This window comes from Macaca fascicularis, chromosome 1, assembly GCF_037993035.2.
Source record: "Macaca fascicularis isolate 582-1 chromosome 1, T2T-MFA8v1.1".
Classification (NCBI taxonomy): Eukaryota; Metazoa; Chordata; class Mammalia; order Primates; family Cercopithecidae; genus Macaca; species Macaca fascicularis.
The window spans coordinates 69,157,168-69,173,139 of record NC_088375.1 but is presented as its reverse complement, the minus strand read 5'-3'; the positions used below and the strand labels follow the sequence as shown (position 1 = coordinate 69,173,139).

Sequence of the window (15,972 nt, the reverse complement as noted above, 5' to 3'; positions counted from 1 at the left end):
AGTTTATGAATGAATGCACAAATGGCTGAGACAATCACTTGATCTCTGGCCCTAGAATCCTTTACTTAGAACCCTAGAGCTGACTTCCACCTACCTGCCTGGCCAAAAGCAAACTCCTTGTCTCTCTCTGCACCCTCACCTCTAACCTGCTCCAGTTTTGTAGTGCCCATCTCGCTTAATATCATTACCATGTCCCCTCCCTACTCAGCTTAATGCATGTCATTTACAACCTCAGAAGGTCTCCTGATACTCTCTCTTTTTCCAGCTGACATGGCCTTGGTTGAGCCTTCAACATCACCACCACCACCTCCAGTATCCTGCTTCCACCTACTATTGAAGTACTTATTATGTGTTAGGCATTGTGCTACTAGCTTAACTATATTATCCCTTTTTACCGTCACCACAACCCCAATTACAAATGAGGAAATGGGGGATGACAGAAATGAAGTAGTTTGTCCAAACTCATATGGCTAGTGTGCAGCCTGGCTGCAAACCTAGGCATTCTGGCTCCAGAGCCTTCACTCTTATCAATTGCCATGCTCTTACCAACTGTCTTGCTTTAAAAAACAAAAGCAAACAAACCGCTTTGGGCGGCTGAGGCAGGCAGATAGCTTGAGCTCATGAGACCAGCCTGGGCAACATGGCAAAACCCTGTCTCTACAAAAAAAAAAAAAAAAAAATACAAAAATTAGCCGAGTGTGGTGGTACACACCTATAGTCCCAGCTACTCAAGAGGCTAAGGTGGAGGATTTCTTGAGTCTGGGAGGCAGAGATTACAGAGAGTCCAGATCACACCAGTGTACTCCAGCCTGGGTGACAGGGCCAGACCCTATCTCAACAAACAAATAAACAAACAATTAGCTGACCAAGTATTTTCCAATTAAGAAACCTCCATTAGCTCCCTATTACTGGAAAAAAACAATTGGTTCAAACTTCTGGTCCTTAAAACCTTTCTGAAACAAGGCAGAGAATGAATGAATGAAAAAATAATTGAATGCGCAGTGTCCAAAACTTCTTAGGCTACACAGAAGGCCACTGCAATCTGGATGCAACACACTAGTCTGCAGCCTCTCTCTATCTCATACTCAGAAGTCCATTCATCCTAAAACCCCATTTCCTTGATTCATCAGCATTTCTTATGCCTCCCTGCTTCAGTGCAAGCTCTCCCTTTTGGATGTCCTTCTTCCACAACATTTTAACTGATGAATCCTTCCTCCTTCAAGAGGCAGCTTGGATGTCTTACTTTGAAAGTCTTCTCCAACTCCCCCAGAATAAATTGCTGCAGCCTCTGTACCCCAGACTGAGTTACAGCATGTCCTACAAGGCATGACAATTAACCTGTTTACATTTATGTTAGTTCTTCAAGGATAGAGGCTATGTCTTCCTTGGCTCAGTGTCCCTAGCAGCAAACATTGTACCTGACATATGGTAGGTGTTTCTTGAATGAAAGGATGGATGAATGAGGCAACTGATACAGAAAAAACTTGGGAACGGTTACTAGGCAGCATGCCTTCTACCAAAGTTACTGTTTAATCAGTCTTCCTAATTTTCTCCAGGATCTGACCCTGGAACTCACCCACCTACTTTAATAGAAAATCAGACATCAAAAAATCATCTGCAGTAGCAAACATCAGCTCCTTTTCTGAAAATGGTTTTCTTCCCTACCTGGGCTTGAAAAGTCTGATTTTCCGCTGGGTGTGGTGGCTCACGCCTGTAATCCCATCACTTTGGGAGGCCAAGACGGGCAGATCACAAGGTCAGGAGATCGAGACCATCCTGGCTAACACGTGAAACCCCATCTCTACTAAAAAATACAAAAAATTAGCCAGGCGTGGTGGCGGGCGCCTGTAGTCCCAGCTACTCGGGAGGCTGAGGCAGGAGAATGGCGTGAACCCGGGAGGCGGAGCTTGCAGTGAGCCAAGATCGCGCCACTGCACTCCAGCCTCGGTGACAGAGCAAGACTCATCTCAAAAAAAAAAGAAAAAAAAAAAGAAAAGTCTGATTTTCTGAGATGTTCTAACAAAATAATTAACTTTCCTAAAAATTGCTCAATAGAATCAGCATTTATTGAGGTTAATATGAGTGCCACAGGCACTATGGCAGGCATTTGCATAAAATTTCACTTGATAATCACAACTTGGTGAAATAAGTGTGGATGTATGCATTGATCAGGTTGCAAAGCTTCTCAAAGGCAGGAGTTTAGACTTACCACAAAATTTATAAAACCCATAGTGCTTAGAATAGATAGTCAACTGTTGTTTCACAGTAATATTAATGTAACTGAAACATCAAATTGCTAAGTGCCAGGTATTAACCAAAAGGTGTGTAGATAGGCTATTGAGAGGAAGTTATGGTATCTTAGTTATGGTATCTTAGAATCAGAGGACATGAGTTTTGAGATTGAATTCTGCTACTTAACGATTAAAACACATAAAAATTTATCAGAGTTCAGTTATTTCATCTGTTGAATGAGGGGGAGGGACCCAAGGATCCTAACAGCACCTTCCAATTTTAATGTTCTATAATCCTGTGAGCCTGTTTGGCCACTTAACAGAAAAACATCTACCTCCAATTGACTCATACTGAAATAGAGGAGAATAGAAAAATACCAGCATAGAGCAGGCAAATCCTAGCAATTCTGTTGCCTCACTTTTTATTTGAAACTTTGAAGATTTACCTGTTCTTCTAATTGGACGTTCTTTTCTAAAACCAAACGCATGTGCTCCCGTAAGGCTGAATGCTCATGTTCCTGCAGGTTCCTCCGTTTATCCTTCAATATGAAGAGAAAAATAAGTCAGGTTGCTGAGAGGCTTCAAAAATGAAAGAGGTGGTAGGATATTCTGCTAAAATAGAATCTTAACAACTTTGCTTACTTTAGTAGTTTAAACATGCACCAGTCTCTAGTGGGTTGCAGGAAAAATGACTCCAGTGGGTCCCTTTTCCAGCTTTAGGATTCTTTTTTTTTTTTTTTTTTTTTGAGACAGCCTGCTCTGCTCTGTCGCCCAGACTGGAGTGTAGTGGTGTGTTCTTGGCTCACTGCAGCCTCTGCCTCTTGGGTTCAAGAGATTCTTGTGCCCCAGCCTCCCGAGTAGCTGGGATTACAGGTGTGTGCCACCACACCCAGCTAATTTTTGTATTTTTAGTAGAGACGGAGTTTCACTATGTTGGCCAGGGTGGTCTCGAACTCCTGGCCTCAAGTGATCTGCCTGCCTTGGTCTCACAAAGTACTGGGATTAAAGGTGTGAGCCACCATACCTGGCCCCAGCTTTAGGATTCTACAATATCCATGAGACAGAGAATCAGGCCAATACCAAAATTCGCAGTGCTGATTTTCTTCCTTGCCCTGGCTGATTTTCTTCCTTGCCCTGGGAGTATATGACTGTGGGTTAAGCGTAGTTATTATCATCTCTCAACTATTCCCATATAAAACCTATCTCCTTCGTGGGTTATCTTCAAATCAGTTTTGTTTGTTTTTTGACACTCTGTCGCCCAGGCTGGAGTGCGGTGGCACGATCTTGGCTCACTGCAACCTCCACCTGGGTTCAAGCGATTCTCCTGCCTTAGCCTCCTGAGTAGCTGGGATTACAGGCACATGCCACCATGCCTGGCTAATTTTTGTATTTTTAGTAGAGACGGGGTTTCACCATATTGCCCAAGCTGGTCTTGAACTCCTGACCTCATGATCTGCCTGCCTCGGCCTCCCAAAGTGCTGGGATTACAGGCATGAGCCACTGCGCCTGGCCTCTTCAAATCAGTTTTAAGTCAACACTAGTTCTTCCTCCTGTCAAGCACATTTCCATGCTGCCTCCAATCATGGACTGGCTGCCATGGGCAGAACGATTGCCACCTGATTTTAATTTCAGCCCATACATATATGTTGCCCTCAAAACCACAGAATACATTTGCAAGAAGAAATGGTTGCTTTTTCCCTAATCATTAAAATATTTTTTTTGCAGACTGCCTGCCTATATTACCAGTAAAAGCAAATGTTTGTTAGGTGCATCAAGGTGATCCATGCAGTCTAACTAAATATTTATCATCAATTTCCATTTGGGTTAGGGTTGGCTTCTTTGGTGATAGGTTCCAGAGAATAACTCCCTCAGCCATTCCAAGCTCTGATGCTGAGGCAAGTTCTAGAATACAAACCAACTGGAGATTTGGGCCTGACTGTAAAGATCATTTTTAGAGCCAGAAAGCAATTCTGCACTTTTTTTTTTTTTTCCTCGAGACAGGGTCTCACTCTGTTGCCCAGGCTGGATTACAATTGCATGACCTTGGCTCACTGCAATCTTTGCCTCCCTGGCTCAAGGGATTCTCCCACCTCAGCCTCCCAAGGAGCTGGGACTACAGGGTGCGCCACTACACCTGGCTAATTTTTGTATTGTTTGGTAGAGACAGGGTTTCACCATGTTGCCCAAGCTGGACAACTGTGCTGATGCACAAGAAAGGTAAACCCCATCCTTTTTGCAGCCAAGACAACCTCTGGTTTGATATGTGACAAATTTATAGACTCTTCATAGATTTTTTAAAAAATCCTTCTCACAATATACATTTTTTCAAATGGTTTTTAAAATAAAAGAAATATGTGCTTATGTCGAACAACATAAGATGAAGAATGATAAGTAAAAGGCCTCCTCTTTCCATCTCCACACCCAATTTCCTAGTCTTACCAGAGTCAGTAAGGATATATACACATTTTTAACACAAATGAGAACATACTATATTTAATTTTTTACATATCTCATTATTTTTATCAGCTATATAATTCTAACATATGAATATATAATTATATAGTTGGTGTTTTAATGATAGACTTACAGGTTGTTTTTAGTTTTGGGTTGTTGTGGGATTTTCTTGCTATACAAACAATAATAAACATCTTTGTGTGTGTTTGTGTATGTGTAATCACTGTATAATTTAAGAAAGGATATCTGTAACATAAATCCTAGCAGAAATGCACAATGTATGGATTCATTTTTTTATTTTCATAGATATAACCAAATCACCCTAAAAAAAGTGAGATATCATAAGATGTTTTAATCTTTGTCAATTTGATGACATTAGGTAAAATTATATTTCTTGTTATAATGTACATTTATTTAGGAGTGAAATGAACATCTTTTCTTACATTTATCAGTCAAATGAATTTTTTTCTGGAACTGCCTATATACTATATTTCTTTGCCTATTTTTCCATTAAGTTGAGTAAGTTATTAACACTAAAGGTTTCTTTGTATATAAAGGAAAATAGCCCCCCGCTTTTTTTTTTGTCTGATCATATGTTGCAAACTTTTCCCTCCAGTTCATTGTTTGCTGTTTGACTTTATTTATGGTACTTTAAAAAATCATATAGAAGTTTTAAATATTTATAAGTTTATCAAAATTATGGCTTCTGGTTTTATGTTAGTCATTTAAGAAAGGGCTTTTCTTGTTGTTGCAGGGCGGGGGCGTTGTTTGTTTGGAGACAGAGTCTCGCTCTATCACCCAGGCTGCAGTGCAGTGGCGTGACCTCAGCTCACTGCAACCTCAGCCTCCCGGGTTCAAGCAATTCTCATACCTCAGCCTCCCGAGTAGCTGGGATTACAGGTGTGTACCACCACACTCAGCTAATTTTTGTATTTTTGTTAGAGGCAGGGTTTCACCATGTTGGCCAGGCTGGTCTTGAACTCCTGACCTCAAATGATCCACCCACCTCAGCCTCCCAAAATGCTGGGATTACAGGTATGAGCCACCGCACCAGCCTCTTTAAGAATAAAAAAATTCAGCCAGGCACGGTGGCTCACACCTGTAATCCCAGCACTTTGGGAGGCTGAGGCCAGCCAGGCACGGTGGCTCACACCTGTAATCCCAGCACTTTGGGAGGCTGAGGCGGGCGGATCACAAGGTCAGGAGATTGAGACCATCCTGGCTAACACGGTGAAATCCCGTCTCTACTAAAAATACAAAAAATTAGCCGGGCGTGGTAGCAGGTGCCTATAGTCCCAGCTACTCAGGAGGCTGAGGCAGGAGAATGGCATGAACCCAGGAGGTGGAGCTTGCAGTGAGCCAAGATCCCACCACTGCACTCCAGCCTGGGCAACAGAGCGAGACTCCGTCTCAAAAAAAAAAAAAAAAAAAAATCACTCATCTTTCCTTCTAGTATTTTCATGATTTCTGAAGTAAACTTTCTATTTCGGAATAATTTTAGATTTATAGAAAATACAGAATGATAATACAGAGCATGACATATTTTAATACCTAAAACTCTGCTCCGTCTGGAATTTACTAAAAAGACTGAAATAGAAATCAATTTTTATTTTATTTTATTTTGTATAATTCATTGAGTATTATTTTAAAGTATTTAAAAGGTAATAACATACATATTAAAACACGATTTTAAGTCCATTTTTTTTCAGTATACTTGGTAACATACAAGGGTATATCACCATAAAACCAGGATTTGTAATCATGAGAGGAGTAACCCCAGAAGGTTCCCAAACCAGGTGGAGGCAATGGAATCAGAATTAGAAACAATTACTGTGGGCCAGGCATGGTGCTGTAATCCCAGCACTTTGGGAGGCCAAGGCAGGTGGATCGCCTGAGGTCTGGAGTTCAAGACCAGCCTGGCCAACGTGGTGAAACCCTGTCTCTAACAAAAATACAAAAATTGGCCAGGCATGGTGAAGGGTGCCTGTAATCCCAGCCACTCAGGAGGCTGAGGCAGGAGAATTGCTTGAACCCAGGATGTAGAGGTTGTAGTGAGCCGAGATTGCGCCACTGCACTCTAGCCTGGGTGACACAGTGAGACTCTGTCTCAAGGAAAACAAAAAGAACAAAGAAATAATTATTGTGATGGTTAATTTTATGTGTCAACCTGGCTAGGCTAAGGTGCCCAGTTGTTTGCTCAAAACAAGTCTATATGTTGCTGTGAAGGTATTTCATAGATGTGGTGAGAACAATTGGTAGACCTGAAGTAAGCAGATTACCCTCTATAGTGTGATGGGCCTTATCCAATCATTTGAAGGCCTTCAGAGCAAACACTACGGTTTCCTGAAGAAAAAATGCTTCTCCTCAAAACTGCAGCATAGAAACTCCAGACAGCCAGAGTTTCCAGATTGCTGAGCTTCCCTGCAGATTTTGGACTTGCTAGCCCCCACAACTGCAAGAGTCAACTTCTTAAAACAAATCTCTATATATGTATATACCCCCATTGGTTCTGTTTCTCTGGAGAACTCTAAAATAATTAGCCTTAGATTTCTCAGAACTGTAATTCTCCATCCTCGATGGAACAGAGAGTAAACTGAACTTGCCAAGCAAATTATACAGTAGAATGTATAGGCAGAAACAAAAAGTCATTCCATACCGTTACAGCACAGCCATAGTGCTTAAAAGGACAGTCTTGCTCAGCTTCAGGACATACAGCCAGGTGTTCATCCACCTACGAAATGCAGAGTCACAAGCTATAGAAATTCATCACTTATTTTCCAACTGCAGCAATCAGGGAGCCAAGGGTGGCTTGGGAAGAAGGCAAGGACCAGGAGAAGGAGAGAGGCCTGGCAAGAAAGAGCTGTGACGAAAACTGAAGAGAGTTTGCAGAAAAAGAGAAGGGAAGGCAGATATGTCATGGTCATGAGTGTAATTTAAGCCCTGGGCCCTTATATTTGGGATTTTATCAAACACAGACCACAATGATTACTAAAACTTCATCTTCCTTTATAAAATCTACAGAGAGGATTATTTGCAGTTACCTCAGTTTTTAGAATAATCTTCGCACAATTGTTGGGACAAAATACTGGGTATTCAGGACACAAGTTTTCCTCATGATTCTGAAACAGACAAAGTATAATAAAACAAAGCCAAGGGTTATCTTTCATGGCCTCACAGTGATTACACCTGTGTCTCTTTGGGGATATATGTCATGTGGCTTACTCTCTACAGGAAGTTATTGCCTAGTTCCAAAAAAGGATTAAAGATGTCCACTTTCTAGGTATAAATGAACTTAATTAAAATATTAAATTTTCCAATTATTTCAAAAGAAAGTCATAGAGCACAGGACTCAAAGAAGGTAGATTGGGGAACTGCCAGCATAGCTCCTTCGGGACATGTAAAAGGTACCCATGCTTTCTTTTTATGCCTACATCCTGCCTCCCCAGCTACACTGCAGAATTCAGAACGTAGACATTATCTTCACCTCCTTGTGACTCAGCGCCCAGCATTCCTTACACATACACAGCATGTGTTCAAATAACATTTTTGCCAATAATAAATGAAGACAGTGCTACCAACAAGAAGGTTTTAAGCTTTTCACAGAACTTCTCTCCAAAAAGCAAATTCTTTAGACTAATTCTGTACAAAAATAAATGCAGGAATGTTCTTCTGGCATTCCACCTGATTCACTGTGACCAGTCAGGCATAATTTAGCTCCATAAAGATGACTGTTGTGTGTGTTGTTTTTTACCTGTAGATTGATGACTACCACATCCTTTTTGCAATAAAGGCATTTTTCCTCTCGAAACTGACAGTATGCACTCAAATGCTCTTTGAGGTCTTTCCGTAGGACTGGTTCCTGGCAGTTCTCATTAGAACACTGCACAGCTTGAAATAAGCACTGCTGAAGGTGATCCTGCAACAGATAACAACAGGCCAGTGGGACCTGCTGACCAGTGTGGTAGGAGGGAAGTCAGCTGGAAGGCCCAGGGAGGGAGAGAGAACAGGGTGGGCAGCTGGGCAGAAAGGCTTGCACAGGGCAAGGCAGAGGGTAGGCTCTCAGGGGATGCTGCCCACTGCCTCTCTTGAGGAGAGGGCATGGGGAGGGATGCTTGTACCAGAGATGGGAAAGCCAGTCTTGGGGGGAATTCAGAGGACAGGGGAAGATGGGTGAGGAGGGAAGTACACCAAGTTTGTTTTAGATGATCTAATAACGTGCTCATATTCTCAGGTTAGTTCTTGGATATTTTCCTTAATTTACCAGTTCTTCAAGGACATTTTTTTTTTTTTTGTGGACTCTTCATACCAACCCCCAGCATCAAGTATGGGTCTCTGCACAGCAGATGGTAAAAGGACACAGGAAAAAGAAAAAAGGAGAGAAGGGCATATCCTAACTCAAGGAAGAAAGGGAAAGGAGTAAGAAGACGAAAATAAGGCAGAGGAAGCTATTCCAGAAATGATACAGGAGGCAGAGGAAATACAGGTTTGCAGGCCCAAGAGAAGCTAGGAATAGTCAGACTGGTAAAATCAGGAAAATTTTTAATAATTAATAATACTTTATTGGCCACATGTGGTGGCTCATGCTCTTAATCCCAGAACTTTGGGAGGCTGAGATGGGAGGATCACTTGAGGCCAGGACTCAAGTCCAGTATGACCCCAAGACCTTGTCTCCACACACAAAAATTTTTTTTAGTTAGCCAAGTGTTGCAGTGTGCACCTGAGGTCCCAACTACACAGGAGGCTGAGGTGGGAGGATCAGTTGAGTCCAGAAGTTTGAGGCTGCAGTGAGCTATGATTGTCCCACTACACTCCAGCCTAGGTGACAAAGACTCTGTCACAAATAGTAAGTTATTTAAATTTTATTTTAAATATTCCCTAATTTTATTTTAAAAGTTATTTTAAATATTCTCTAATGTTATTTAACATTATTAAATATAAACATTATTTACATGTAAATATATTTAATACATTATAAATAATATATATATTTAATATATTATATGCAATATAATATATAACATTATATATACTATTTAATATTTAATATTAAATGATTTAATTTAATCATCATAGAGAATAATGACATGGACAGTGTTCACTCCAGGATTCTTCACATTCTATTTTATTTTTATTTTTATATTACATTATTTTATTTTATTTTACTTTTGAGTCAGGGTCTCTCTCTGTCACCCAGGCTGGAGTGAAGTGGCACGATCTCCGTTCACTGCAACCTCCACCTCCTAGGTTGAAGCGTTCCTTGTGCCTCAGCTTCCAGAGTAGCTGGGATTACAGGTCTGCACCACACCCAGCTAATTTTTGTATTTTTAGTAGAGACAGGGTTTCACCATGTTGGCCAGGCTGGACATTCTAGTTTTTTTTTTTTTCTCTTTTTTTTTTTTAGACAGAGTCTTGCTCTGTCACCTAGGCTGAAGAGCAGTGGCACCATCTCGGCTCACTGCAACCTCCACCTCCCAGGTTTCAAGCAAGTCTCCTGCCTCAGCCTCCCGAGTAGCTGGGATTACAGGTGCCAGCCACCATGCCCGTCTAATTTTTGTATTTTTGGTAGAGACAGGGTTTTGCCATGTTGGCCAGGCTGGTCTCAAACTCCTGAGCTCTGGTGACTGGCCCGCCTTGGCCTCCCAAAGTGCTGGTATTACAGTCGTGAGCCACCATGCCTGGCCAACATTCTAGATGTTAAAAAGCAGGCATATCTCAGTGAAAACCTTTGAATCACTGCAGTTATTGTCATGCTGGCAAGTTACCAAAATGTTAGAGAATTTGTCCCTCTGAGGGTCCTTTAAGACAAAATTGGCAAGCTAAGACTCACAGGCCAAATCCAGCCTGCTACTTGTTTTTATAATTAAAGTTTTATTGGAGAGGAGCCACACCTATTCCTTCACATATTGTCTAGAGCTGCTTTCCCTCTCAAACGGGAGAGCTGAGTAATTGTGACAGAGACTGTATGGCCTGCAAAGCCTAAAATAGTTACTATCTGGGTCTTTATTATTATTATTATTGTTTGACTCTTAACATTCACTGACCCCTTCTCAGAAGAAAATCAAACAGTTTTTTGACAGTGAGATAAACAAATACAGCTATTCTCCTTCACCTCTGGTAGTAAGAATCACATGGTGATCACAGTTAGAATCCATCTCTTCTCCAAAATTGGTTGATATTACTCCTCAACCCTCACCCAGTCAATATTCATCGAAACTCTGTGACCTGTAAGATTCTACACCTTACCACACAAGGGGGTGGGTGGGAAACAAGGAATGAGGGGAAATATAAAAGAAACAGGTGGAGAGTAACCAGCCCCTGCTCTCCACAAGCCAGTTTTGGTCACTAAAGCTGTTCAATGGTCCATTTGAGCCTCATTTACTTTTTAGGCTTAGTGACAACAAAGTTGGAAAAAAGGCCTTGCTCTAGGACTTGACTATTCAAACAAGAGGCAAAGGACACATGAAAACATAACACATAACAAACAGTCTATGAACCTCCAAATAAATCCCTGGGTTAACAAGGAAATCATTTACACATTTATAAGCTCAGTGCCTGAGGGATTGGGAGGTGTGATAGAGAAAAGACTGAATCATCTGAAATATGTGTTCCAAAATGTGTGGGTGTGCAGGGGAAATTTCAGCAGCCTCTCAGCAATTCCCTGGAAGTTAGAGAAGCCTGAGGCATGTTCACATGCAGTGTGATCAAACTTGACATGGGCTTGCCAGGCAGTACCACACTTCCAGCTTCCCATTTAACCACCTTCCCTAGCTGGAGGGAAGAGCAGTTGGGGTTACTTCATTTGAAAGGCACTCAATTCCCCTTCACTTACATTTCCCCTACAACTTGTTGGTTTGTCTCTCCTATCAATGCTTTACCTTTAACCCACAGCCTGTCTCTGTCCTGGTCTGAGTGATCTGTGTTAGATCATAAACCCCATGAGGCCAGGCCCCACAGTTGCTGGGAAACACCTAGACAGCACCAAGTGAGAGAGCAAATGCTTTCGGGGAAGGACCTCACAATTGTGTCTTTCTGTAGTCATGCCCTGGGTCCCACACAGTTCCCCCAAAATAATATATTCTTGAGTGTTTGTTTTGTCCAGCATGTCCCACACCCTCTCTTCTGGCTCAGTGATCCCTATCACACAATTAAGGTCTAGTGGATATAAGATGTTCTCCATGCGCTCCATACAGGACGAACCTCTTCACTCACACCTCAGCCCTAGGTGGGCTACAGCACTGTAGCCACCTGTATTGCTAGACTGGGAATCCTTGAGGGCAATTGACTGAATCCTTGTACCATGCTTAGCTCAGTAACTGTCACATAAAGGGGTTCAATACATATCCCTGGAAAAATGGCAAAGGCAGATACTGTTCATGAATAATACCAACCTGGTACCGGCCCAGAATAACCTTGGCATTACATCCAGGAGCATTGCTGCAATATACATACAAGTTGAGGACTTCTCTTTTGCAGCAATTGTCTTTAAAAACCTAAAAGATAAACATAATAGGTCTCACACACTCCAAAGTTTTACAGCAATGTGAATTAAGCTATTATTAATTTGGTCTTCAAGTATATCTCAGAAGGCAGGTGGAAACTTCCAGGCACCAGCTGGAATGAAAATATCACACTTACACCACACTGAAAGAAAAGGCTGTCTCAGATATATGCTTTTGACAAACCATCAAACATATAAGCCAGGTAACAATGCCCTGTGCAACAGGCTGCAGCTAGGTGAATCTTATGGTGAACCTGATCCCACATTCTTAAACGTCAGGAGGTAAAGTTTGGTCAAGAGTGATGCTTTCAGCTTCCAGTCCCAGGGTAAATGTATTACTCATCAGACAGTGTCACTGAGGCTGTGCTGGCTTGCTATTTTAGCACAAACCAGGAATCGGCAAACTTTCTCTGTAAGGGGTCAGATAGTCCACATCACAATCGTCTCTGTTGCCACATTTCAACGCTTCCATACACAATATTTAAATGAATGGGCACAGCTACATTCCAATAGAACACTATTTATGAACACTGAAATTTGAACTTCACATAATTTCTACATGTCACAATACTTTCTTCTTTTGATTATTTAAAATGAATTTTTATTTTGAAGTAGTTTAAGACTCACAAGAAGTTGCAAAAATATGAGGGTTTCTATGCACCCACCATTATGTAAAAAGAATTTCTTAGCTTACAGGCCATACAAAAACAGGTGGCAGGCTGGATTTGCCCCAAGACTGTAGTATGCCAACCCCTGGACAGTAGGTCAGACAGACACGAACTGCAGCACAGCCCCGTTGTAGGTATTTGCAAAACACATCATAAGGGGTATAGAGAAGACGCAAGTACAGCAGACTAAAGTCTCAAGGAAAGCTTCTGCTTGAACATCCTGCGACAGAATCTTAAAGGAAGAAAACTGACCTTAAAGGGGAGTTTTAAGGGAGAAAACCTTCATGACAATGGAACAGACAATGGTTTCTTAGATACAACACCAAAAATGAACAAGCAGCCAAAAAAAGAAAAAAAAACAAATGAATTAGACTTCATCAAAATGAAAAAATTTTGTGCTTCAAACACACTGTCAAGAAAGGGAAAGGACAACCCACAGAATGGAAGAAAAATACTTGCAAATCTTAGCAGCCAAACGGCTGCTAAGAGATTTAGATCCAGAATATATAAAGAACTTTTTTTTTTTTTTTTTGAGACAGAGTCTTGCTCTGTCACCCAGGCTGGAGTGCAGTGGCATGATCTCAGCTCACTGCAACCTCCAACTCCTGGGTTCAAGCAATTCTTGTGCCTTGGCCCCCCAAGTAGCTGGGATTACAGATGTGCACTACCACACCCAGCTAATTTTTGTATTTTCAGTAGAGATGGGGTTTCGCCATGTTGGTCAAGCTGGTCTCAAACTCCTGGCCTCATGTGATCTGCCTACCTCAGTCTCCCAAAGTGCTAGGATTACAGGTTATAAATAACTCTTATAATTCAACAAAAGGTAAATAACTCAATTTTTTTTAATGAGCAAAGAAAATAAGTAGGCATTTTTAACAAAGAAGATGTACAAATAGCTAATAAGCACATGAAAAAATGTTCAACTTCATTAGCCAACAGGAAAATGCAAATCAAAACCATAATATATTAGCTAGAGCTAGTATAGGAAGGGGATAAAGCAGCAGCAGGAGAGGAGACTTGGGGTGGAGGAGGGGTGTGGTCAATAAAGATCCAAACAAGCCCCTCAAACAGGGCTACGAGTAGGGTCTGATGTGACTCCACAGAAGAAGAATATGGACTTCAAGGAAGGTCTCCCTCGACCACTCTCTTGCTCCAATCTCAATGTCCAATTCATTGACTTCTTCTCCATCACCCTGAGAGCTGCTAGACTAAAGCAGTGACTTTCTTACCTCCTGAGATTTGATGACCTCTTTGTCTACAGGGCAGATTGGCACTGTGTTTAATTCTCTGGAGAAAAAAATTAAAATAGAGTCAGAGTTAGTTGTTTACCTCAACAGCATTTCCAAGACCAGCCCCAGGGCTCCAGTCATGCTCTAGCCCTGGGCAGGCTGGTCCCTGTCTGCACATGCTATTCCCTCTACCTAGAAGGTGCCTTCTGCACCTGTCCTTCAGCACCTTCCTAGTCTTTCAGTTTGCCTGAAAAACTTCATGCATCCTCCAGGATGCAGTCAGTGAGTCCCTGGACAGAGCTAAAAGTCCCCATCCTTTATCACACTGTGCCACATTTGTCTCTAGACTGGGACATTCTAGAGGGCAGACACGGGGTCCTGTTCCACGCTGTGGCTCTTCAGCATGAGAGCACAGAACACACAGGTGCTGAATGCACGAACACATGAGGGAATGAGGATGCACTGTAATAACCCCCTTTCAAAGCTTGGCAGGGTAAAATGACTGCCTTGCTTCCTATATAACCCCCCAAAATGTGCCTGCTTCCACATCTCTCCTGGTCTCCTCCCTCAACACAGCATGACCCAGGTCTTACAGCTGCCCAGGAGTGGACAGCATCCATGGCAGCAAGGTCCCTTCTAGGAGCCACAGCACCTCTTCCTCAAGGCAAGGGAAGATTGGGGTAACTATAACACAGACATTGTGAGATTCAAACCCTTCTCCACAGCCAGCTCCCATGATGGAGTGTGTGTCTAGGTCTGCTCTCCCATGCAAAGCAGGTGCAGTCTGAATTTTAAGAAAAGGTGAATATCTGTAAATTAGTGACCAAAAAATGATTATTCTTCAGGCCCTCACAGAAGGGATCTGGGAGAGTCCTTCCTTATAGTCATGGTCCTGTGGCCAAGTTAAGCAACTCCAAAACCCATGAAAACAGTTGAGTGGCCACAGTTGCCACCTGGATGCTGGGCCTGCCATGGCCAGAGTTGCAGGCCCTGCCCACTCACCTCAGGGACAGGATGCAGTGCTGGCAGAAGCGGTGCCCACATCCTGTCTGGTGGGGGTTGTGAAGCACCGAGCGGCAGAAGGCACATTTGTAGCGCTCTTCCAACCGCTCCACAAACTGGTACTCTATATTGGGCTCGAAGTCCAAGGAAATGGAGTTGCCGGAATTCTGGCGGATGAAACCACAGGGCATACCTCTATGTTCTTCTGAATAAGCCATTCTGCAGGGGTCAGGGGAGAAGAAGGAAAATTAAGTGTGCAAACACTGAAACAACTACAGCCATCAGGTGCTTTGGTTATTTGTCTCATAATTAATGTACATCATTCACATGGTCATCTGTTGTCACTCTGAAACAACAGTGACAACCTCCTGCCACCAGGGGTCTCTGGCAAAGGTACAATGTCTTTGGGGTGCTCAGGTTACAGGCTGGACCAGATGACTTCTAGCTGGAGGCCAGTGGTGTGATCATGGCTCACTGTAATCTCCAACTCCTGGGCTCAACTGATCCCTCCCCAGTAGCTGGGACTACAGGCACTACAGGCACACACCACCACACCTGGCCAATTAAAAAAAAAAAAAAAAATTCTTTTTTTTTTTTTTTTAGAAACAGTGACATGGTTTGGCTGTGTCCCCATCCAAGACTTCTCTTAAATTCACACATGTTGTGGGAGGGACCCAGGTAATTGAATCATGGTCTTTCCCATGCTGTTCTTGTGTGCATAAGTCTCATGAGATCTGATGACTTTATAAGGTGGAGTTTCCCTGCATAAGCTCTCTCTCTCTCATTTTGCCTGCTGCCATCCATGTAAGACATGACTGGCTCCTCCTTGCCTTCTGCCATGATTGTGAGGCATCTGCAGCCCCGTGGAACTGTAAGTCCATTAAACCTCT

General features: G+C 42.4%; 1 protein-coding gene across 4 annotated transcripts in view; it reads right to left on the bottom strand.

Moving 5' to 3' along the window:
- The window catches only part of TRAF5 (TNF receptor associated factor 5), a 46,939-nt gene that overhangs the window by 5,013 nt on the left and 25,954 nt on the right, over positions 1-15,972 (bottom strand). For 2 of the 4 annotated variants that reach the window (XM_045396589.3, XM_045396593.3), the window contains 7 exons: positions 15,083-15,301; positions 14,081-14,138; positions 12,074-12,175; positions 8,437-8,634; positions 7,727-7,804; positions 7,342-7,416; positions 2,678-2,770 (listed from right to left, as the gene is read on the bottom strand). In XM_045396589.3, coding sequence (XP_045252524.1) covers positions 2,678-2,770; positions 7,342-7,416; positions 7,727-7,804; positions 8,437-8,634; positions 12,074-12,175; positions 14,081-14,138; positions 15,083-15,300 — 822 coding nt within the window. In that variant the 5' untranslated portion in view covers position 15,301. The remainder of the gene's footprint in view (positions 1-2,677; positions 2,771-7,341; positions 7,417-7,726; positions 7,805-8,436; positions 8,635-12,073; positions 12,176-14,080; positions 14,139-15,082; positions 15,302-15,972) is intronic. The other 2 variants (XM_005540755.5, XM_074035762.1) reach the window with 1 other exon arrangement.